This window comes from Ranitomeya variabilis, chromosome 5, assembly GCF_051348905.1.
Source record: "Ranitomeya variabilis isolate aRanVar5 chromosome 5, aRanVar5.hap1, whole genome shotgun sequence".
Lineage (NCBI taxonomy): Eukaryota > Metazoa > Chordata > Amphibia > Anura > Dendrobatidae > Ranitomeya > Ranitomeya variabilis.
In genome coordinates, this window is record NC_135236.1 from 253,149,340 (window position 1) to 253,174,519 (window position 25,180).

Consider the following 25,180-nt stretch of genomic DNA (forward strand, 5'->3'; position numbering starts at 1 on the left):
CAGAATCCTTAAGGTTTACACTAACAGATTTGTTTACTAAGGGAAAAATGTATTTGCACGTTGAGACAATACCTACAAAATTAGGACAACACATCACTAATTGTCACTTAACAAAACTAGTGATAAATAATACCGCCTCCGTGTATTTCGTAAAAAGAACATTTTATGATTTTCCACATTTTCTGCAACTTTTATGTGCAATTAGCAAGTTACCCGCTAGATGGCGATAGAGCACCAGTAGATTCAGACACGGACACGAAAAGCATCAGAGCGGCTGCGCACTGGAGGACGGATGGGCTGATGACGTATATGTTGTGAGCCGCACGTGGTGCGGTAGTCGCACACATAGAAGACATGGAGGGGACTGGAGAGCTCCGGTGGTAAGTGACCTGTCAGGCGGGGACCACAGACGGGCAAGGCAGTGGTGGGCGTGGGGCACACATGGCAGGCTCTGTACTTGCATCACGGATCCAATGTTTGTTTCCTGTAAAACTAAATGTGAGACTGTCATAGGGAGATGGTGACAGTCAGCAGTCATATCCCAGGCTGGAGATGGTGACAGTCAGTGGTTATATACCGGGCTGGAGATGGTGACAGTCAGCGGTTATATACCGGGCTGGAGATGGTGACAGTCAGCGGCCATATACCAGGCTGGAGATGGTGACAGTCAGCGGTGATATACCAGGCTGGAGATGGTGGCAGTCAGCGGTTATATACCAGGCTGGAGATGGTGACAGTCAGCGGTTATATACCGGGCTGGAGATGGTGACAGTCAGCGGCCATATACCAGGCTGGAGATGGTGACAGTCAGCGGTGATATACCGGGCTGGAGATGGTGACAGTCAGCGGTCATATACCAGGCTGGAGATGGTGACAGTCAGCGGTCATATACCGGGCTGGAGATGGTGACAGTCAGTGGTTATATACCAGGCTGGAGATGGTGACAGTCAGCGGTTATATACCAGGCTGGAGATGGTGGCAGTCAGCGGTTATATACCAGGCTGGAGATGGTGGCAGTCAGCGGTTATATACCAGGCTGGAGATGGTGGCAGTCAGCGGTTATATACCAGGCTGGAGATGGTGACAGTCAGCGGTCATATACCGGGCTGGAGATGGTGACAGTCAGCGGTTATATACCAGGCTGGAGATGGTGACAGTCAGCGGTTATATACCAGGCTGGAGATGGTGGCAGTCAGCGGTTATATACCAGGCTGGAGATGGTGGCAGTCAGCGGTTATATACCGGGCTGGAGATGGTGACAGTCAGCGGTCATATACCAGGCTGGAGATGGTGACAGTCAGTGGTTATATACCAGGCTGGAGATGGTGGCAGTCAGCGGTTATATACCGGGCTGGAGATGGTGACAGTCAGCGGTTATATACCAGGCTGGAGATGGTGACAGTCAGCGGTTATGTACCGGGCTGGAGATGGTGACAGTCAGCGGTTATATACCGGGCTGGAGATGGTGACAGTCAGCGGTTATATACCGGGCTGGAGATGGTGACAGTCAGCGGTTATATACCGGGCTGGAGATGGTGACAGTCAGCGGTGATATAACGCCTGGAGATGGTGACAGTCAGCGGTTATATACCGGGCTGGAGATGGTGACAGTCAGCGGTTATATACCGGGCTGGAGATGGTGACAGTCAGCGGTTATATACCGGGCTGGAGATGGTGACAGTCAGCGGTTATATACCGGGCTGGAGATGGTGACAGTCAGCGGTTATATACCGGGCTGGAGATGGTGACAGTCAGCGGTGATATAACGCCTGGAGATGGTGACAGTCAGCGGTTATATACCGGGCTGGAGATGGTGACCGTCATTGGTTATATACCGGGCTGGGGATGGTGACAGTCAGCGGTTATATACCGGGTTGGAGATGGTGGCAGTCAGTGGTTATATACCGGGCTGGGGATGGTGACAGTCAGCGGTGATATACCGAGCTGGAGATGGTGACAGTCAGCGGTCATATACCGGGCTGGAGATGGTGACAGTCAGCGGTTATATATCGGGCTGGAGATGGTGACAGTCAGCGGTTATATACCGGGCTGGAGATGGTGACAGTCAGCGGTTATATATCGGGCTGGAGATGGTGACAGTCAGAGGTGATATACCGGGCTGGAGATGGTGACAGTCAGCGGTTATATACCGGGCTGGAGATGGTGACAGTCAGCGGTTATATATCGGGCTGGAGATGGTGACAGTCAGAGGTGATATACCGGGCTGGAGATGGTGACAGTCAGCGGTTATATACTGGGCTGGAGATGGTGACAGTCAGAGGTGATATACCGGGCTGGAGATGGTGACAGTCAGCGGTTATATACCGGGCTGGAGATGGTGACAGTCAGCGGTTATATATCGGGCTGGAGATGGTGACAGTCAGCGGTTATATACCGGGCTGGAGATGGTGACAGTCAGCGGTTATATATCGGGCTGGAGATGGTGACAGTCAGCGGTGATATACCGGGCTGGAGATGGTGACAGTCAGAGGTGATATACCGGGCTGGAGATGGTGACAGTCAGCAGTGATATACCGGGCTGGAGATGGTGACAGTCAGCGGTCATATACCGGGCTGGAGATGGTGACAGTCAGCGGTTATATACCGGGCCGGACATGGTGACAGTCAGCGGTTATGCAGTGGGTACAGAAAGTATTCAGACCCCTTTAAATTTTTCACTCTTTGTTTCATTGCAGCCATTTGGTAAATTCAAAAAAGTTCATTTTTTTCTTATTAATGTACACTCTGCACCCCATCTTGACTGAAAAAAAAACAGAAATGTAGATATTTTTGCATATTTATGAAAAAGCTGAAATATCACATGGTCATAAGTATTCAAACCCTTTGCTCAGAATTGAGTAGAAGCACCTTTTGAGCTAGTGCAGCCATGAGTCTTCTTGGGAATGATGCAACAAGTTTTTCACACCTGGATTTGGGGATCCTCTGCCATTCTTCCTTGCAGATCCTCTCCAGTTCCATCAGGTTGGATGGTGAGCGTTGGTGGACAGCCATTTTCAGGTCTCTCCAGAGATGTTCAATTGAGTTTAGGTCAGGGCTCTGGCTGGGCCAGTCAAGAATGGTCACAGAGTTGTTCTGAAGCCACTCCTTTGTTATTTTAGCTGTGTGCTTAGGGTCACTGTCTTGTTTGAAGGTGAACCTTCGGCCAAGTCTGAGGTCCAGAGCAGTCTGGAAGAGGTTTTCATCCAGGATAATTTCTGTACTTGGCCGCATTCATGCTTCTTTGAATGACAACCAGTCGTCCTGTCCCTGCAGCTGAAAAACACCCCCATAGCATGATGCTGCCACCACCATGTTTCACTGTTGGGATTGTATTAGGCAGGTGATGAGCAGTGCCTGGTTTTCTCCACACATATCGCTTAGAATTATCACCAAAAAGGTTTATCTTCGTCTCATCAGACCAGAGAAGCTTATTTCACATAGTCTGGGAGTCCTTCATGTGTTTTTTTTTTTTGCTAACTCTATGCGGGCTTTCATATGTCTTGCACTGAGCAGAGGCTTCCATTTGGCCACTGTGCCATAAAGGCCCGACTGGTGGAGGGCTGCAGTGATAGCTGACTTTGTGGAACTTTCTCCCATTTCCCTACTGCATCTCTGGAGCTCAGCCATAGTGATCTTGGGGTTCTTCTTTACCTCTCTCACCAAGGCTCTTCTCCCCCGATTGCTCAGTTTGGCTGGATGGCCAGGTTTAGGAAGACTTCTGGTGGTCCCAAACTTCTTCCATTTAAGGATTATGGAGGCCAGATCTGTGCCTTGACACAACTCTGTCTCTGAGCTCCTTGGCCAGTTCCTTTGACCTCATGATTCTCATTTGGTCTGACATGCACTGTGAGCTATGAGTACTTATATAGACAGGTGTGCCTTTCCAAATCAATTCCTATCAGTTTAATTAACCCCTTCCCGACCTTTGACGCCACGTAGGCGTCATGAAAGTCGGTGCCAATCCGACCCATGACGCCTATGTGGCGTCATGGAATGATCGCGTCCCTGCAGATCGGGTGAAAGGGTTAACTCCTATTTCACCCGATCTGCAGGGAGAGGGGGAGTTGTACTTCAGCCCAGGGGGGGTGGCTTTGCCCCCACGTGGCTACGATCGCTCTGACTGGCTGTTGAAAGTGCAACAGCCAATCAGAGCAATTTGCAATATTTCACCTATGAAAATGGTGAAATATTGCAATCCAGCCATGGCCGATGCTGCAATAGCATCTGCCATGGCTGGAAATCATGTTCTGCCCCCCCCTGTCCGCTCCCCCGTGCTCCTGTCCGCTCCCCCCATCCTCCGATCCCCCCATCCTGTGCTCCGATCCACCCCCCCACCACCCCCTCATACTTACCGAGCCTCCCGAAGTCGGTCCGTCTTCTCCCTGGGCGCCGCCATCTTCCAAAATGGCGGGCGCATGCGCAGTGTGCCTGCCGAATCTGCCGGCCGGCAGATGCGTTCCATGTACATTTTGATCACTGTGGTAAACTTATCACAGTGATCAAAATAAAAAAAAATAGTAAATGACCCCCCCTTTTATCACCCCCATAGGTAGGGACAATAATAAAATAAAGAAAATATATTTTTTTTCAACTAGGGTTAGAACTAGGGGTAGGGGTAGGGTTAGGGGTAGGGTTAGGGTTAGGGTTAGAACTAGGGTTAGCGGGTCATTCCATGTCAAGTGATCCAAATATGAATATTTTTTTTACCTGACGTCTTTAGATTTTTTTTATTTTTTGGTCTTATGAAGTACAACTTTAGTTAATTACAAATTAAAAGTTTAGAATTTTTTTCTTCATCAGTTAATTTTTTACAGATTTTTAAAGTTTTAAAAAAGCGCAGATTTTGGCCTGGTATGGCATTACATTTTTTATCATATCTCGGGCTAGAATTAAGATATAGAGGTGGGAGAGGCATCATTTTTCTCAGAACGGTACCAGCTTTCATTTGATATGTCACAAGACTATGTTTCTTTATATTTTGTTTTGGTGAAATCAAATTAAACATTTTGATGCGCAATTCTGAAAAAAACGTATGTTTTAAAATTGTGAAAACATGCATGTGGGTTACTTGTGTCCTTGTTTATATTTGTACAGGGATTCAACTTGGGACCTATCAAATTTGTATTTTTTTTTTAAGCCTTGAATCATCTGATTTTATGTTTGTGTTAGTTTCTTCCCTTTTTCTTTTCAAATTACAACTTATTGCATTCAACATTTATATGTAACAATAAAGAAACGCAAAAAACAAATACCAAAGCGCCAGAATAAATACATCTTAATCATCATAACACAACTTGCTCAGCATTTTCAACCTGAATTCATTGAACAAGCCAAAAGAAAAATCACATCCTCAAGTGTGATTTTCTAAATACAGTCTGATCCTAATTACCGTATATACTCGAGTATAAGCCGAGATTTTCAGCTCAAATTTTTGGGCTGAAAGTGCCCCTCTCGGCTTATACTCGAGTCATGATCGGTGGTGGGGTCGGCGGGTGAGCACTGTCATATACTCACCTAGTTCCGGCGTTCCTGTCGCTCCCCCTGGCTGTCACACTGTCTTCGGTGCCGCAGCCTCTTCCCCTGAGCGGTCATGTGGGACCGCTCATTAGAGAAATGAATAGGCTGCTCCACCCCCCATAGGGGCGGAGCCGCCTATTCATTTCTCTAATCAGCGGTGCCGGTGACCGCTGACAGAGGAAGAGGCTGCGGCACCGAAGACAGGCAGGGGGAAGGAGCGGGACGCCGGGAGCAGGTAAGTATCGCATATTCACCTGTCCTCGTTCCACACGCCGGGCGCCCCGCCATCTTCCCGGCGTCTCTCCGCTCTGACTGTTCAGGCAGAGGGCGCGATGACGCATATAGTGTGCGCGCCGCCCTCTGCCTGATCAGTCAGTGCGGAGAGACGCCGGGAAGATGGCGCCGAGGAGCTGCAAGCAAGACAGGTGAGTATGTGTTTTATTTTTTTTTTATTGCAGCAGCAGCTATGGGGCAATAATGGACGGTGCAGAGCACTATATGGCACAGCTATGGGGCAATGGTGCAGAGCACTATATGGCACAGCTATGGGGCAACGGTGCAGAGCACTATATGGCACAGCCATGGGGCAACGGTGCAGAGCACTATATGGCACAGCTATGGGGCAACGGTGCAGAGCACTATATGGCACAGCTATGGGGCAATGGTGCAGAGCACTATATGGCACAGCTATGGGGCAACGGTGCAGAGCACTATATGGCATAGTTATGGGGCAACGGTGCAGAGCACTATATGGCACAGCTATGGGGCAACGGTGCAGAGCACTATATGGCACAGCTATGGGGCAACGGTGCAGAGCACTATATGGCACAGCTATGGGGCAATGGTGCAGAGCACTATATGGCACAGCTATGGGGCAACGGTGCAGGGCAACGGTGCAGAGCACTATATGGCACAGCTATGGGGCAACGGTGCAGAGCACTATATGGCACAGCTATGGGGCAACGGTGCAGAGCACTATATGGCACAGCTATGGGGCAACGGTGCAGAGCACTATATGGCACAGCTATGGGGCAACGGTGCAGAGCACTATATGGCACAGCTATGGGGCAATGGTGCAGAGCACTATATGGCACAGCTATGGGGCAACGGTGCAGAGCACTATATGGCACAGCTATGGGGCAACGGTGCAGAGCACTATATGGCACAGCTATGGGGCAACGGTGCAGAGCACTATATGGCACAGCTATGGGGCAACGGTGCAGAGCACTATATGGCACAGCTATGGGGCAACGGTGCAGAGCACTATATGGCACAGCTATGGGGCAACGGTGCAGAGCACTATATGGCACAGCTATGGGGCAACGGTGCAGAGCACTATATGGCACAGCTATGGGGCAACGGTGCAGAGCACTATATGGCACAGCTATGGGGCAACGGTGCAGAGCACTATATGGCACAGCTATGGGGCAACGGTGCGGAGCACTATATGGCACAGCTATGGGGCAACGGTGCGGAGCACTATATGGCACAGCTATGGGGCAACGGTGCGGAGCACTATATGGCACAGCTATGGGGCAACGGTGCGGAGCACTATATGGCACAGCTATGGGGCAACGGTGCGGAGCACTATATGGCACAGCTATGGGGCAACGGTGCGGAGCACTATATGGCACAGCTATGGGGCAACGGTGCGGAGCACTATATGGCACAGCTATGGGGCAACGGTGCGGAGCACTATATGGCACAGCTATGGGGCAACGGTGCGGAGCACTATATGGCACAGCTATGGGGCAACGGTGCGGAGCACTATATGGCACAGCTATGGGGCAACGGTGCGGAGCACTATATGGCACAGCTATGGGGCAACGGTGCGGAGCACTATATGGCACAGCTATGGGGCAACGGTGCGGAGCACTATATGGCACAGCTATGGGGCAACGGTGCGGAGCACTATATGGCACAGCTATGGGGCAACGGTGCGGAGCACTATATGGCACAGCTATGGGGCAACGGTGCGGAGCACTATATGGCACAGCTATGGGGCAACGGTGCGGAGCACTATATGGCACAGCTATGGGGCAACGGTGCGGAGCACTATATGGCACAGCTATGGGGCAACGGTGCGGAGCACTATATGGCACAGCTATGGGGCAACGGTGCGGAGCACTATATGGCACAGCTATGGGGCAATGGTGCGGAGCATTATATATAAGGCACAGCTATGGGGCAACGGTGCAGAGCACTATATGGCACAGCTATGGGGCAACGGTGCAGAGCATTATATATGTGGCACAGCTATGGGGCAACGGTGCAGAGCATTATATATGTGGCACAGCTATGGGGCAACGGTGCAGAGCATTGTATATATGGCACAGCTTTATGTGGAGCATCTATGGGGCCATAATGAACGGTGCAGAGCATTATATGTGGCACAGCTTTATGTGGAGCATCTATGGGGCCATAATGAACGGTATGGAGTATCTATTTTTAATTTTGAAATTCACCGGTACCTGCTGCATTTTCCACCCTAGGCTTATACTCGAGTCAATAAGTTTTCCCAGTTTTTTGTGGCAAAATTAGGGGGGTCGGCTTATACTCGGGTCGGCTTATACTCGAGTATATACGGTATATGTTAAAAACAAGATTAAAAGAGCCAATATTATTATTTTACCACCTATTTATACATGGAACAATTTTTTTCTACTATATCACTAAGCATGTAATTTCTGAAGTGTTTAAGAAGAATAGTCCAGCAGTTAAATCCTTGTACTATAAAATATGAACTAATCAAACAATTAATAGTAGGTTTTTACACTGGGCTGTTATCATCAATGTGTCCCTTCTAGTGGATGAAATGTCATCTTGCCCATAAGCGCTCACTAGCAATGGCCGTTTCCTTCTGTGTCAGAGTATGTGCGGCTGTCATGGTGCTTGGCTCCACCTGAGTTATATCTGATTTTTGTTCACTTTTACAATGTCTGATTTTCTTGGATACACAAAGGACGGCGCTGGACCAGAAGGTGCAGAAAAGTCACTTCTACGTCTTCATTTTCACAATCTTTGGAGAGTTCAGTAACCACCAGCGCCGATCATATTCACAGGTCACATCACCAGTTATGTCATCCATGGCCGATCTTGTGCCGCCTTCTACCACGTCATGGACGTCGCTGTCTTTATTTCCACTACATGTGATGACAGTCCGGTATTGCTGAGTCCCTGTGATGGGTTCTGCTTCCTGTAACCGATGTTATAACAAACTCTCCTCCTCCCCGTAGTCCTGGTTTGTACAATACATGAACTAGATGTTAAGAATATTTTTCTCCCTCCATTTGAGGAGTTGCCTCTCCTGGGTGTTCAGATTTGGTGTGAATACGGCCTCTGGAGGCTCGAGCTGCCGGCCTGTCATCTGCTCTGCAGTCACCGTCTACCCCTGTTCAATCTCAGGTTGGGCCCTAACAAAGCTTTCTCCTCTGTCCTCTCCTGCTTCTAACTCTAACATAATAAAATAATACAGTAATATCTAACAATCATGGATTATTTGGTAAATATGGACCCCACACTTCTACACCACAGGCTGAACAGACCTGAAATCAAGATTTTTGAACTGACACTGTAATAGTTTTATTTTTAAAAATATGATCCCATCATGATCCCAGCTGGTATTTTGGTACAGATGTGGCTAGGAGCATAACAGGTACATGTGCAGTTTTTGAAATTTTTAAATTAAACGTTTTTTTCGGAAATGCGTTTTAAAGTTTTGCGCTTGCGTTCACATAGGTAAAATATTATTAAATATACTCTTGTGACATATCTGGTGAAAGCCTGTACAGTTCTGAGTAGAATGGTGTTTATTTTGTTTCTCTATCTCTTTTCTAGCCTGAGTTATGGGGAGAAATGGAAAAAGGCAGGCAACACCGAAATTCGCACTTTTTCCGAACTTTGAAAATCAATAAAAAATTTTAAAAAAAATCTAGAATTTTTTTTTCTTCACATTTTGCATTCTCTGATACACTATTACCAAATAACAAAATCTCAAAAGAATTAAAAATATAGTGGTAAAAATCATTGGTTCACTTGACATGGAATGACCCTAGCGTTAGAATTAGGCTATGTGCACACGGTGCGGATTTGGCTGCGGATCCGCAGCGGATTGGCCGCTGCGGATTCATAGCAGTGTTCCATCAGGTTTACAGTACCATGTAAACCTATGGAAAACCAAATCCGCTGTGCCCATGGTGCGGAAAATACCGCGCGGAAATGCTGCGCTGTATTTTCCGCAGCATGTCAATTCTTTGTGCGGATTTCGCAGCGTTTTACAGCTGTTGCTCAATAGGAATCCGCAGGTGAAATCCGCATAAAAAACACTGGAAATCCGCGGTAAATCCGCAGGTAAAACGCAGTGCCTTTTACCTGCGGATTTTTCAAAAATGGTGCGGAAAAATCTCACACGAATCCGCAACGTGGGCACATAGCCTTAGGGTTAGGGTTGGAATTAGGGCTAGGGTTGGAAATAGGATTAAGAATAGGCTTGTGGTTAGGGTTATGGTTCGGGTTAGGGGTGTGTTGGGGTTAAAGTTGTGGTTAGGGTTGGGGTTAGGGTTGGGATTAGGGTTAGGGTTGTGGTTAGGGGTGTGTTGGGGTTGGGTTGTGATTAGGGTTATGGCTAGAGTTGGGATTAGGGTTAGGGGTGTGTTGGGGTTAGGGTTGGGATTAGGGTTAGGGGTGTGTTGGGGTTAGTGTTGGAGTTAGAATTGAGGGGTTTCCACTGTTAAGGCACATCAGGGGTCTCCAAACGCAACGTGGCGCCACCATTGATTGCAGCCAATCTTGCGTTCAAAAAGTCAAATGGTGCTCCCTCCCTTCCGAGCCCCGACGTGTGCCCAAACAGTGGTTTACCCCCACATATGGGGTACCAGCATACTCAGGACAAACTGGGCAACAATTATTGGGGTCCAATTTCTCCTGTTACCCTTGCGAAAATATAACATTGCTTGCTAAAACATAATTTTAGAGGAATGAAAAATGATTTTTTATTTTCACGGCTCTGCGTTATAAACTTCTGTGAAGCACTTGGGGGTTCAAAGTGCTCACTATACAGCTAGATAAGTTCCTTGGGGGGGTCTAGTTTCCAAAATGGGGTCACTTGTGGGGGGTTTCTACTGTTTAGGCACATCAGGGGCTCTGCAAATGGAATGTGACGCACGCAGAACACTCCATCAAAGCCTGCATTTCAAAACGTCACTACCTCCCTTCCGAGCCCTGACTTGTGCCCAAACAGTGGTTTACCCCCACATATGGGGTATCAGTGTACTCAGGACAAACTGGGCAACAACTATTGGGGTCCAATTTCTCCTGTTACCCTTGTGAAAATAAAAAATTGCTTGCTAAAACATCATTTTTGAGAAAAGAAAAATTATTTTTTATTTTCATGGCTCTGCGTTATAAACTTCTGTGAAGCACTTGGGGGTTCAAAGTGCTCACCACACATCTAGATTAGTTCCTTGGGAGGTCTAGTTTCCAAAATGGGGTCACTTGTGGGGGAGCTCCAATGTTTAGGCACACAGGGGCTCTCCAAACGCGACATGGTGTCCGCTAACGATTGGAGCTAATTTTCCATTCAAAAAGTCAAATGGCGCTCCTTCCCTTCCGAGCCTTGCCGTGCACCCAAACAGTGGTTTACCCCCACATAAGGAGGCATCGGCGTACTCAGGAGAAATTGCCCAACAAATTTTAGGATCCATTTTATCCTGTTGCCCATGTGAAAATGAAAGAATTGAGGCTAAAAGAAATTTTGTGTGAAAAAAAAGTACTTTTTCATTTTTGCGGATCAATTTGTGAAGTACCTGAGGGTTTAAAGTGCTCACTATGCCTCTAGATAAGTTCCTTGGGGGGTCTAGTTTCCAAAATGGGGTCACTTGTGGGGGAGCTCCAATGTTTAGGCACACGGGGGCTCTCCAAACGCGACATGGTGTCCGCTAAAGATTGGAGCCAATTTTTCATTCAAAAAGTCAAATGGCGCTCCTTCCCTTCCGAGCTCTGCCGTGTGCCAAAACAGTGGTTTACCCCCACATATGAGGTATCAGCGTACTCAGGACAAATTGGACAACAACGTCCGTGGTCCAGTTTCTCCTTTTACCCTTGGGAAAATAAAAAAATTGTTGCTAAAAGATCGTTTTTGTGACTAAAAAGTTAAATGTTAATTTTTTACTTCCATGTTGCTTCTGCTGCTGTGAAACACCTGAAGAGTTAATAAACTTCTTGAATGTGGTTTTGAGCACCTTGAGGGGTGCAGTTTTTAGAATGGTGTCACTTTTGGGTATTTTCAGCCATATAGACCCCTCAAACTGACTTCAAATGTGAGGTGGTCCCTCAAAAAAATGGTTTTGTAAATTTTGTTGTAAAAATGAGAAATCACTGGTCAAATTTTAACCCTTATAACTTCCTAGCAAAAAAAAAAATTTGTTTCCAAAATTGTGCTGATGTAAAGTAGACATGTGGGAAACGTTATTTATTAACTATTTTGTGTCACATAACTCTCTGGTTTAACAGAATAAAAATTCAAAATGTGAAAATTGCAAAATTTTCAAAATTTTCGCCAAATTTCCATTTTTTTCACAAATAAACTCAGAAATTATCGACCTAAATTTACCACTAACATGAAGCCCAATATGTCACGAAAAAACAATCTCAGAATCGCTAGGATCCGTTGAAGCGTTCCTGAGTTATTACCTCATAAAGGGACACTGGTCAGAATTGCAAAAAACGGCAAGGTCATTAAGGCCAAAATAGGCTGGGTCATGAAGGGGTTAAACACAGCTGGACTCCAATGAAGAAGTAGAACCATCTCAAGGAGGATCACAAGGAAATGGACTGCATGTGACTTAAATATGAGTGTCTGAGCAAAGAGTCTGAATACTTATGACCGTGTGATATTTCAGTGTTTCATTTTTAATAAATTTGCAAAAAATTTTAACATTTGTTTTTTCTTCAGTCAAGATGGGGTGCAGAGTGTACATTAATGTGAATTTTTTTTTTTTTTTGAATTTACCAAATGGCTGCAATGAAACATAGAGTGAAAAATGTAAAGGGGTCTGAATACTTCCTGTACTCACTGTATACCGGGCTGGAGATGGTGACAGTCAGCCGTTATATACCGGGCTGGAGATGGTGACAGTCAGTGGTTATATACCAGGCTGGAGATGGTGACCGTCAGTGGTTATATACCAGGCTGGAGATGGTGACAGTCAGTGGTTATATACCAGGCTGGAGATGGTGACAGTCAGCGGTTATATACTGGGCTGGAGATGGTGACAGTCAGAGGTGATATACCGGGCTGGAGATGGTGACAGTCAGCCGTTATATACCGGGCTGGAGATGGTGACAGTCAGTGGTTATATACCAGGCTGGAGATGGTGACCGTCAGTGGTTATATACCAGGCTGGAGATGGTGACAGTCAGTGGTTATATACCAGGCTGGAGATGGTGACAGTCAGCGGTTATATACTGGGCTGGAGATGGTGACAGTCAGAGGTGATATACCGGGCTGGAGATGGTGACAGTCAGCGGTTATATACCATCCCGGAGATGGTGACAGTCAGTGGTTATATACCAGGCTGGAGATGGTGACAGTCAGCGTTTATATACCAGGCTGGAGATGGTGACAGTGGCATCATTCGTTTTACCATTTGATGTGCTGGAAAGCAGGGGAAAAAATGGTGAAATAAATTCTCTATTCCGCCATTACTTTTTGGCTTTTGCTTTTCCGGCTTTCAGTGTGCTGTAATAATGACCAGGCAATATGATTCCCCCATCAGTATGATTACGGAGATGCCAAAATAAAAAAAAACTTTATTTAATTTAAATGCATAGTAAATATTTTGACCCCAAAGGTGTTTTCCAGAGATAAGCACGCAGTTTGTTGCAAAGTGAAAATTGCAGATGTGCCGGGTCAGTGCCCGATACATGGTGCTCAGCTTGTGCTTCTGGAGACAGTTAGTTTAAGGGACTCTGTCCTACAAACCAAGTACAGGGGCTTAGTATATCACGGCTGGGCCTAACATTTAACTACACCTTGTTTTCCCTCTAACTCCAACTCCCCTTTTCTTTTTTGACAGCTTTGTCTTGATAGGTCCAGAGAAAGGTGGAGATAGATGGAAATCACCTGGTGTGAAGACGCACCTAAATGATTCGCTCCGCCTTGATATAAGGAGCGCCTGTACTTGGTGTGAGCAGTCATTCTTTGCACAGCCCCTTTAAGTGGGCCCACCCCGCTACAGTTTGCCACATATGTGGATGCTAACTGCGGTTTAGAACTTTGAATGATAGGGACATTTGGAAGCGCAAATTTCACTGCATTTTTTTCCTCTGGTGGTAGTTTAGTGGCTGTTACAGCGCCTTTGAGTTTACAGCAACATGGAAACTTCTAATTTTTCATTGATAAATGATGGACTTTAGGGTTTGTCTTTTGTGGGATAAGTTGAACTTTTTGTCACTCTTGAGGTAAATAACATTTGTTTTTTTTAATTTATTTTAAGGTTCAGTTCACATTTATCCTGTCCTCTGTGTTGAGCGCTAATATCTGCTTGTTGTCTAGTTTTGTTAACCAAAATAATTGGATTCAGACAGAACCAATTACTATAATATGGCGGAGAGACTCCAACTATCCTCTTTTCCATCAGTGCTTGTCGTCTTAGGCCCCTTTCACACACCAGTTTTTTTTGCCGTCAGTCACAATCCGTTGGCTCGACAGATCCATCACACATTGTGAAAAACTGATGGCGACGGATCCGTCGCATCAGTTTTTCATCCGTTTTTTTATCCGTTTTACAACGGATCTGTTTTTTAAAAAAGCCCAATGGGAGGCTCCCAAATGTTATTGGCTAATGAAAACCTATATATACAGTGTTTTTACAGCCCAACTTTGACAGGTTGTAGAGCAAGTGGCAAAAATGGAAGATGTGAGTGTGAACATTGTGAAGATCTATGTGGATTTTTATTTTACTTTTGAGGCAAATCGTTTGGAAGCGATTGTTCTTGAAAAGGAGCGAGAGAGACAGCGCATGATGCGTCTGCGCTGGCGTCGTTTTTGGATCCACCCAATCACTGCACTGAGAATGACACGTGGGGTGTATTCTACATTATATATGGAGTTGAGAGGAAACCCGAGGAGTTTTTTAACTATGTTCGGATGAAAGCAGAGAACGTTTTTGGATGCACGTATTGGAGTGGAGGGATTGGGAGACAGAAGAGGTGCTGGGTGGAGAAGAGGGGTTATTTGGGGCATGATGGGTGTGGAAGGAGACTGGTGGTGTTGGGCAAGGAGTACAGGTTGGGCAGGGAGTGGAGGCACAGATGCTGTGGTTGGGAACTGGTACGGGGCAGGAAGCTGGTACGTGGCAAGAAGTTGGTATTGTACAGGAGGGGGAGGAGGGACAGTGGCTGGAGGGGGGCATGTGCTGGAGGAACTACCGGGGCGGGTGGAGGGGCTTGGGAGCTAACCTGCGCTAGAGCAAACTGGCAGGCTTGCATTACATGCATCTGCTGGTCAGGATATAGCTTGTCTATGCGCTCGACTACTGCCTGGAAAAAGGAATGATTGGGGGATTTACTTGCATCTAAATGCATCTGTGACGCCCGGGAGACCGAGGTACCCAGCACCAGATCAATGAGGTCCGTCTCTTGAGGGGGATGTCACTAGTGGCTTGACCCGGTGCTGTGGCCTCAGGCGATGCACGGTGTAAGGGATATCATGAAGGAACAGACACTTACTTGGTCAGCAGCAGGTCTTCTCAGCTGTGATGACCCCGATCCTGGATCGACGGCTATTGTCCAAATGAAAGACTGAGGCGCTGAAACGTTTAACCAATTTACTTAAACAAAAAGGGATTTGCCACCAATACTGTCACCGGAGTCTGTATAAGAACCCTGAATTACTTTGAGCCTGTCAGGATTTCCACCTCTTATTATGCGCAGTTTCTGTATGGCCCTGCTGCTGTTTGTGAACTGGCTGCCGACCCAATCTGTCTCTTCTGTGCTCTGGTTCGACGGACAACCCGAGTCCTTTTTGTCGGCTTGCCCCCACTGGGAGTACTGCTGAACTCTGTGTCTGTTGCTGCGTCTTACCCTGGTGAAGCTGATATCACCTCACTTCCTTCCGGTTGCTGTATTATATATAATGAATATAGCCACGGATCCGGTATCCGTCTCTGCGCCTATTCTGGGTAGAGGTTATTACTACCCGGTTCTCACAATGTCCTTTTTCTCTATTCCTCTTTTCCTACTATGGGTATTACGAGCCTATAATCCGTCATAGGGCTGTTAGGAGTTCAGTTATACGACCTCTCGCTTTCAGCTCCTCAACCCGACTGCCAATCTTTTTTCTCAGACCAGAATAGATCAAGGGGAGTCTCTGGAGCTCCCTCTTCTGGCCGGAGATGGTAGTGCAGTCTTGCTATTTTAATATTTATATTTTGTGTCAATAACTATTTTTGTGGCAAATAGCCCTAGGGGCGCCACATTCCCACTTAGTTAAGAACAGTACTCCGGGACTGTGGGACGATAACATTTTGAAATAACAATTGATATATACAGAGTCTTAAAAATGAAAAGTTACAAAAACCACTCAAAGAAACAAAAAAAAAATGGAATTCTGTAAAAAGTCACTTCAAATAGCGTCCATTAATACAGTTCTATCCTTGAAGGTACTAGGAAGCAAAGTTCACAAAGCAGTCTTTCCGGAGCTTTGATTTAGTGTTTCCGGGCTGATAAAAAGTTTAAGAATATGCAAGAAGTTCATACAGGTAAGTCTCTGTAGGTACTGGGCTTAAACGTTACAGAACGATAACAATAACTGTAGTCTTATAGTTGGTAATCCGCATACCTGGCCGGTAATTGACCCTGGGTACTACGCTGGGATCTACGTAATGGCGGTGTCTCTTTATGTGGTGTACTACTGTCTACTGCGGATATAGTATCTGCCCTCTCTGCTAAAGATAATTCCACCACTATGGGGTTGGCAAGTCCACCGTGAATGGGATCACTCTGATCAGGAATCTGTTCTTCCTGACCTGGAACCTCTTGTAGTACGGGGTCAGCCTCCTCCTGTCTTGGGACTTCTAATATTGGGTTCGGTGTTGGATAAAAGGCCACCATGGGAACCACTACTGCACCATGGTATGTTAGTAGGGTTTTGGGAAAGTCTCCTATACAGGTGTGATACATTTCCTCCTCCTTTTTCCTTTACTGGTTGAACCTGTATAGGTTGAATAACTTCTGATTCTGGCTGGACAACTTCTGGCTCTTTCAACGTTTCCGGACATAATTTAAGATTGTCTCTTGACACTAGTACAGATGTTAAACCTCCGTTTTTGCTAATGAGACACATTTTAGGATTATCCATTCTTGTTGGTAAAACTGTGTAGGGTACGGCTTCCCATTGATTATCCAGTTTATTGGTTCGACGATTCCTCTTGAGTACTTGGTCACCCGGTCTTAATGGAGTTGCTAGAGAATTCTGGTTGAAAGTTCGCTCTTGTCTTTCTCTGGTTTGCTGGAGGCTTCTTTCCACACTCTCTTGCACTTGGCGATACTGCTTTTGCCGTACGACATCCCAATTGGAGTCTTGAAGTTCTGCGTCTGGTTTCAGAATTCCCATTTCTAGATCGATTGGTAATTGGCCGGGTCTTGCACGCATAAGATAAGCTGGGGTGCAGTTGGTAGAGCTCACCGGGACATGATTATACAGATCCACCAAGTCAGGCAATTTCTCTGGCCATTGATTCCTTTCCGTTTCAGGTAAAGTCTTTAGTAGGTCTATCACAATATGGTTCATCTTCTCACATAAGCCGTTTGTTTGCGGATGATAGGCCGTCGTCCGGAACTTTTTGCAACCATACATATTACAGAATTCTCTGAAGATCGATGATTCAAAGGCTGTACCCTGGTCAGTGAGAACCTGTTCCGGATATCCATGGGGTCTACAAAAGTACGTTTGGAACGCTTTGGCTGCTGTTTTTGCAGTCAGATCTTTTACAGGTACTACTACCAAGAAGCGCGAATAATGGTCCACGATGGTCAAGGCATAGACGTAACCGGACCGGCTCGGTGTCAATTTCACGTGGTCCATGGCTACCAGTTCAAGTGGTTGTTTGGTGATTATGGGCTGCAGTGGTGCTCTTTGGCTCTTTTGATCGTTCCTTCTGAGGTTGCACGGGCCACAGTTTCTACACCACTGTTCGATTGATTTTCTCGTCCCGACCCAATAAAATCTTTCTCTCAGAAGTACTTCTAGCTTTTTCCAACCAAAGTGACCAGCACCATTGTGGTAAGCCTCGAGGACCATCCTCACATCTTGTTTAGGCACGATAATCTGCCAAACCAATTCATGTGTTTTCGGATTGGTGTATCTTCTATAGAGTTTCCCTTGATACAGGAACATTTTGCCTCTCTCTTTCCAGAGTTGATGCGTCTCTTCTGGGGCATCCTCATCGGGATATGCACTTTGCTCAGTCAATAGTTCCTTCACTATCTTCACAGCCGGATTGCTATCTTGGGTGTCAGCCCATCTATGGTGTGCTAACGGATTAAAATTCACTTCTTGTTGTTTCTGATAGGTATTTGACTGACGATGTTTTGCCTTGGGCTGATGAAAGGCTGGTAGTTCAATTTCTTCAAGCTCCCCCTTTTCTTCTTCTACATCTCTCAAGTGTGGCATCCGGGATAGGGCATCGGCATTTCCATTCTTGCGACCTGCTCCATACTTGATCACGAAGTTGTAATTAGATAACCGGGCTATCCATCGCTGTTCTAACGCACCTAATTTAGCCGTGTCTAGGTGGGTCAATGGATTGTTGTCAGTATAGACAATAAATTCTGCACCGGTCAAATAGTGTTTGAAACGTTCAGTCACAGCCCAAACTACTGCCAGTAGCTCCAATTTGAAGGAACTATAATTTTCTAAATTTCTTTCAGTAGGCCGAAGTTTTCTGCTTGCAAAGGCGATGACTTTCTCCCGACCTTCTTACTTTTGTGACAGCACCGCTCCCAATCCCACATTACTGGCATCGGTGTAGAGGATGAAAGGTTGATTGTAATCCGGGTACGCCAGAACTTCTTCTCCGGTTAGTGCCTTCTTTAGTTGTTCAAAGGAGTCTTCTCTTTCGTCGTTCCACTGAAAAGGAGGGTTTCGGTTTGAAGGTTTCTTCGTCTGCCCTATCAAAGTATCTTGCAAGGGCGCTGCCAATTTGGTAAATCCTTTTATAAATCTACGATAGTAACCCACTAATCCCAAGAATTGCCTCACTTCTTTTGCGTTGGTAGGTCTTGGCCAATCCCTTATGGCAGTTATTTTCTCGGGATCCGGTGCTACTCCCTCCGAACTCACGACGTGCCCTAAGTATTGTACCTTTGGCTTGAGAAGGTGACATTTGGATGGTTTGATTTTCATACCATACTTGGATAAGGCTTCGAACACCTCTGCCAGGTCTGTTAAGTGCTGTTCGTAAGTCTTTGAGTAGATGATCACATCATCTAGGTACAGGAGGACGGTCTCGAAGTTCTTGTGTCTGAGGCAACATTCCATCAGTCGCTGGAAAGTACCGGATGCGTTGCAGAGTCCGAACGGCATGCGATTAAATTCGCTTAGACCCATTGGTGTGGTGAATGCTGTTTTTTCTTTATCTCTCAGCCACAGGGACTTGCCAATACCCGCTTGTTAAGTCTAAGGTGGAAAAATAATTAGCAGATTTCAAAGCAGTCAAGGACTCTTCTATCCTAGGCAAGGGATAGGCGTCTTTATGGGTGATGTTGTTAATCCGCCGGTAGTCTACGCACATTCTCATGGTTCCGTCCTTTTTTTTGACAATCGCCAGAGGGGCCGCCCAAGGGCTACAACTATCTCTTATTACCCCAGCCTGTTTCATCTCTCTCAGCATGTCCTTCGCGCATTGATAGTGAGCGGGCGGTATGGGTCTATATCTTTCTTTTATCGGGGGATGGTCACCGGTGGGGATTGTATGTTCCACCCCTTCTATCCGTCCGAAGTCCAATGGCTGTTTACTGAAGACCTGTTCATATTCCGTCACTAATCTATATACCCCTTGTCTTTGATGGGTAGGTGTTGAATCTACACCCACGTCTAGCTGTTGGCACCAATCCCCTGATTCTCCATCTGAGCCGTTATTTTCCACCTGACAGGTTGATTCTAAGGGCTCAACGGTTGTGATGGCATTGTTGTCAACAGTATATAACTTTGCCACTGTAGCGTACCTTGGCAAAGTGACCTCTTCCTCTCCACAGTTCAAAAGTCGTACCGGCACCCGTCCCCGGTGTACCTCGACCACCCCTCGTGCCGTGAGTATAGTGAGTCTGCTGTCGGTGTACGCTGGTTCTATTAAGGCTTGATAGTCTCGTCCTTTAGTACCTATGGCCGCTCTACACCATACCAGCATTTCTGTTTTTGGTGGGATTACAATAGACGTTGGATCACTCACCCTCACACTGCCGATTTCTCCACCTGCAACTTCTATCTGTTGCCTTAACATTAATACTTTTATTTCCCTCCGGAGAACTTTCTGCTGGCAGGATCGGGCGGTTTCAGCAATTTGTTGTAAGACAGAAATAACTTCGGAAAAGCAGTTCTCTAACACATTCATTCCTATCAATACAGTTGGTTCACAGTTCTGTCGGTCAACATCAACGACAATTATACCCTGTTTCTTCAATTCTGCTTTACCAATCTTTACGGTCATCTCCCTGAATCCTAGTTTCGGTACCAACTTACCATTACTGGCCCATATATCTAGTTCAACATCAGAGGGTCCTTTATCAATATCTACCTCAGCCCAGTACCTCTTATAAAGGATATATGGTATAGATGAAATCTGGGAACCTGTATCCAGCAAAGCGTTGAGGGGAATTCCATCCAGCACGATAGGGATGATGGGTCGTCCTCCGATGTACCTGTCGTGCCAGGGTGTTGGGCCTTGAAAATTCATTCCTGCGAAGCGGCCCGCATTCCCAGGGGATTCCCGTTTAAATCACAATTTCGTGCGAAGTGGCCTGGCTGCTGGCAACGGCGGCAAATGGGCTGTCCATCCGGTTGGTAGCGGTCACGGAGTCGTCCTCTCCATGTCGGGTATCTCCGGGACCTCATCCATGGAACATCCTCTCTACGGTTTGCCAACTCCATCTTGGGTTCTCTCATCTCCTGCATGGTTTTAGCCATTGAAGCAACAACATCAGTTAAAGAGTCAAGCTTTTGCTGAAGAGCCTCATTAGTAATGGGCCCCAGGGACTTAGCACTGGCACCGGACGTAGCTGATGTCACTGGCATTCCCCGTTGCTGAAGTGCATCTGCCATGGGTTGTGTGAGATCCTGATCCCGAGGTGCCTCTGCCAGCTGGAGACGTATAGCGCTCTCCTTTAATTGGGCAAATGTTAATTCCGGGTCCTTAAAAACAAGCATGCTCACATGCCCCCGGTGAGAAGGGGTGTAGAGTCCCTCAATAAATTGATCTCTTAGCAGTTTATCAGCTCCTGTGTTAAAAATGGGTTCAGCCAGTGTAAGTGATTTAAGGGCTTCCTGCAGGTTTAAGGCAAAATCTCTCACGCCCTCATTAGCTTTTTGTTTGCAATTAAAGAATCGTACTTTAGCTTTGCTGCTGACAGTGGTTTCAAATGTAGCTTTTAATCCAGCAAATATGCGTTCAACAGTACCTTTTAGATCAGTTGCCCATGCCGTGACTTCTCGCTTAGCATGGCCACTTAACTGCATCATCAGGAGACTAACACGCTGAGCTTCACCCACGGGGAACATATCAAAATGAGCCAGCATCTTTTCCCTGAAACCGTCAAGGGTATTAGGTTCACCTTCATACATTGGAAGCCACGGGCCACCCGGGGTAAATGGCATTAACACCGGCATGATGGGCGCCACTCCTTGCACTGCTGCGCTGCCAGGCTCTCTATCGACACTGTCTTTCAGCTGCATTAGCGTCGCCGGGTGCTGCGGCGTCTCCGTGCTGCGACATACTGTACCCCCTTAGTTAATCCAGACCCCTCCGGTCCCAGCTTCCGTCTAGATCAGAGGTCCCCAACCGCCGGTCCGCGGACCGGGACCGGGCCGTTGGGGTTTTTCAGCCGGTCCGCGGCGCCGCAGCTCTTCCCCTGTTCAGCGGTCACGTGGGACCGCTCATTAGAGAAATGAATAGGCTGCTCCACCTCCCATAGGGGCGGAGCCGCCTATTCATTTCTCTAATCAGCGGTGCCGGTGACCGCTGACAGAGGAAGAGGCTGCGGCACCGAAGAGCAGCTGTCCGGGGGAAGGAGCGGGACGCCGGGAGCAGGTAAGTATCTCATATTCACCTGTCCTGGTTCCACACGCCGGGCGCCGCTGTCTCCATCTTCCCGGCGTCTCTCTCTCCTCACTGACTGCAGGCAGAGGGCGCGATGACGCATATAGTGTGCGCGCCGCCCTCTGCCTGATCAGTCAGTGCAGAGAGACGCCGGGAAGATGGCGCCGAGGAGCTGCAAGCAAGACAGGTGAGTATGTGTTTTATTATTTTTATTGCAGCAGCAGCAGCACAGCTATGGGGCAATAATAAACAGTGCAGAGCACTATATGGCACAGCTATGGGGCAACGGTACAGAGCACTATATGGCACAGCTATGGGGCAATTATGAACGGTGCAGAGCACTGTATGGCACAGCTATGGGGCAATTATGAACGGTGCAGAGCACTATATGGCACAGCTATGGGGCAATAATAAACAGTGCAGAGCACTGTATGGCACAGCTATGGGGCAATAATGGTGCAGAGCACTATATGGCACAGCTATGGGGCAATAATGAACGGTGCAGAGCACTATATGGCACAGCTATGGGGCAATAATGAACGGTGCAGAGCACTATATGGCACAGCTATGGGGCAATAATGGTGCAGAGCACTATATGGCACAGCTATGGGGCAATAATGGTGCAGAGCACTGTATGGCACAGCTATGGGGCAATAATGGTGCAGAGCACTGTATGGCACAGCTATGGGGCAATAATGGTGCAGAGCACTGTATGGCACAGCTATGGGGCAATAATGGTGCAGAGCACTGTATGGCACAGCTATGGGGCAATAATGGTGCAGAGCACTGTATGGCACAGCTATGGGGCAATAATGGTGCAGAGCACTGTATGGCACAGCTATGGGGCAATAATGGTGCAGAGCACTGTATGGCACAGCTATGGGGCAATAATGGTGCAGAGCACTGTATGGCACAGCTATGGGGCAATAATGGTGCAGAGCACTATATGGCACAGCTATGGGGCAATAATGGTGCAGAGCACTGTATGGCACAGCTATGGGGCAATAATGGTGCAGAGCACTGTATGGCACAGCTATGGGGCAATAATGGTGCAGAGCACTGTATGGCACAGCTATGGGGCAATAATGGTGCAGAGCACTGTATGGCACAGCTATGGGGCAATAATGGTGCAGAGCACTGTATGGCACAGCTATGGGGCAATAATGGTGCAGAGCACTGTATGGCACAGCTATGGGGCAATAATGGTGCAGAGTACTATATGGCACAGCTATGGGGCAATTATGAATGGTGCAGAGCACTGTATGGCACAGCTATGGGGCAATAATGGTGCAGAGCACTGTATGGCACAGCTATGGGGCAATAATGGTGCAGAGCACTGTATGGCACAGCTATGGGGCAATTATGAACGGTGCAGAGCACTATATGGCACAGCTATGGGGCAATTATGAACGGTGCAGAGCACTGTATGGCACAGCTATGGGGCAATAATGGTGCAGAGCACTATATGGCACAGCTATGGGGCAATAATGGTGCAGAGCACCAGGGAAACAAGCATGGTGCTCCCACTCATTCCTGAACCTATGGTAAGTTGAATCACATTCTCATTATAAATGTCATAATTATATGATAAGTATGCACTAAGCTCCATCCCTCCATAACCCCACCCCCATATGACCAAAGCCCCGCCCCTGCCCCACCCCCACCGGGCCATGGAAAACTGGTCTGGCTTAAAGCCGGTCCCTGGTGCAAAAAAGGTTGGGGACCTCTGGTCTAGATAATGTAGATTTGTTCCTCTGTGCAGCAGGATGACAATGACACGCCCCCTGCTGCCTCTAACTGCCGCACGCTCTGTGATGGTGGATTTTGAAGTTTTTCAGTTAGACTGGGGCTTGGGTAATGACGTAGCTCGATTAACAGTTTTGTGCCTGACGGTTATGAGATGATTACTTCAGGGGATGGCGGCCATTTTTACCCCATTATAACCAATGGAGAAAAGTCACTTTCAATAGTTTTCAATGGGGAACGGGAATTTCTTTAACAAAGTCAATTTCCAAGACTTTTCATCCAAATTTTCAAAGTTTCAGACTCCAATTACGGCACACAATACCCGGTGTACGGGCTGGCCCTATCCTGTTCGTGACGCCAGTTGTGACGCCCGGGAGACCGAGGTACCCAGCACCAGATCAATGAGGTCCGTCTCTTGAGGGGGATGTCACTAGTGGCTTGACCCGGTGCTGTGGCCTCAGGCGATGCACGGTGTAAGGGATATCATGAAGGAACAGACACTTACTTGGTCAGCAGCAGGTCTTCTCAGCTGTGATGACCCCGATCCTGGATCGACGGCTATTGTCCAAATGAAAGACTGAGGCGCTGAAACGTTTAACCAATTTACTTAAACAAAAAGGGATTTGCCACCAATACTGTCACCGGAGTCTGTATAAGAACCCTGAATTACTTTGAGCCTGTCAGGATTTCCACCTCTTATTATGCGCAGTTTCTGTATGGCCCTGCTGCTGTTTGTGAACTGGCTGCCGACCCAATCTGTCTCTTCTGTGCTCTGGTTCGACGGACAACCCGTCCTTTTTGTCGGCTTGCCCCCTCTGGGAGTACTGCTGAACTCTGTGTCTGTTGCTGCGTCTTACCCTGGTGAAGCTGATATCACCTCACTTCCTTCCGGTTGCTGTATTATATATAATGAATATAGCCACGGATCCGGTATCCGTCTCTGCGCCTATTCTGGGTAGAGGTTATTACTACCCGGTTCTCACAATGTCCTTTTTCTCTATTCCTCTTTTCCTACTATGGGTATTACGGGCCTATAATCCGTCATAGGGCTGTTAGGAGTTCAGTTATACGACCTCTCGCTTTCAGCTCCTCAACCCGACTGCCAATCTTTTTTCTCAGACCAGAATAGATCAAGTCTCTGGAGCTCCCTCTTCTGGCCGGAGATGGTAGTGCAGTCTTGCTATTTTAATATTTGTATTTTGTGTCAATAACTATTTTTGTGGCAAATAGCCCTAGGGGCGCCACACATCCTATCCAGACGCATGCTCAATTCAAGCATACTGTTGTTCATGAGGTTGAATCCAGCAGTGATTTGCTCAGACAACAGTTTCATCGAGTTCTGGAAGGATTCATTTAGATGAAAGAACGCTGGCGCATAGCTCTTTTCCTGACCCCTCTTGCGCTGCCAAGGTCCCCTGACGAAGCCCTCTTGAGAAGGGCGACACGCGTTGGGCGTTTCTTTCTTTGGCACACATTCTGTCTGCGGTCGGAACCGGTGTGTTCACCAGTCTGTTTCTGGGTATGTTCAGCTCTTGTGTCTTATTAGGGACATTGGACCTCCCGGGACTCTACCAGTCATCTCACACGCTGCTGCATTCAGTGGC

The 25,180-nt window shown here is 47.2% G+C and overlaps 1 protein-coding gene across 3 annotated transcripts in view; it reads left to right on the forward strand.

The window, feature by feature from the left end:
* The first annotated feature begins 238 nt into the window (after positions 1 to 238).
* The window catches only part of ICE2 (interactor of little elongation complex ELL subunit 2), a 173,481-nt gene continuing 148,539 nt past the window's right edge, over positions 239 to 25,180 (forward strand). For 2 of the 3 annotated variants that reach the window (XM_077264062.1, XM_077264064.1), the window contains exon 1: positions 239 to 380. In XM_077264062.1, the coding sequence (XP_077120177.1) occupies positions 355 to 380 (26 nt within the window). In that variant the 5' untranslated portion in view covers positions 239 to 354. The remainder of the gene's footprint in view (positions 381 to 25,180) is intronic. The other variant, XM_077264065.1, reaches the window with a different exon arrangement.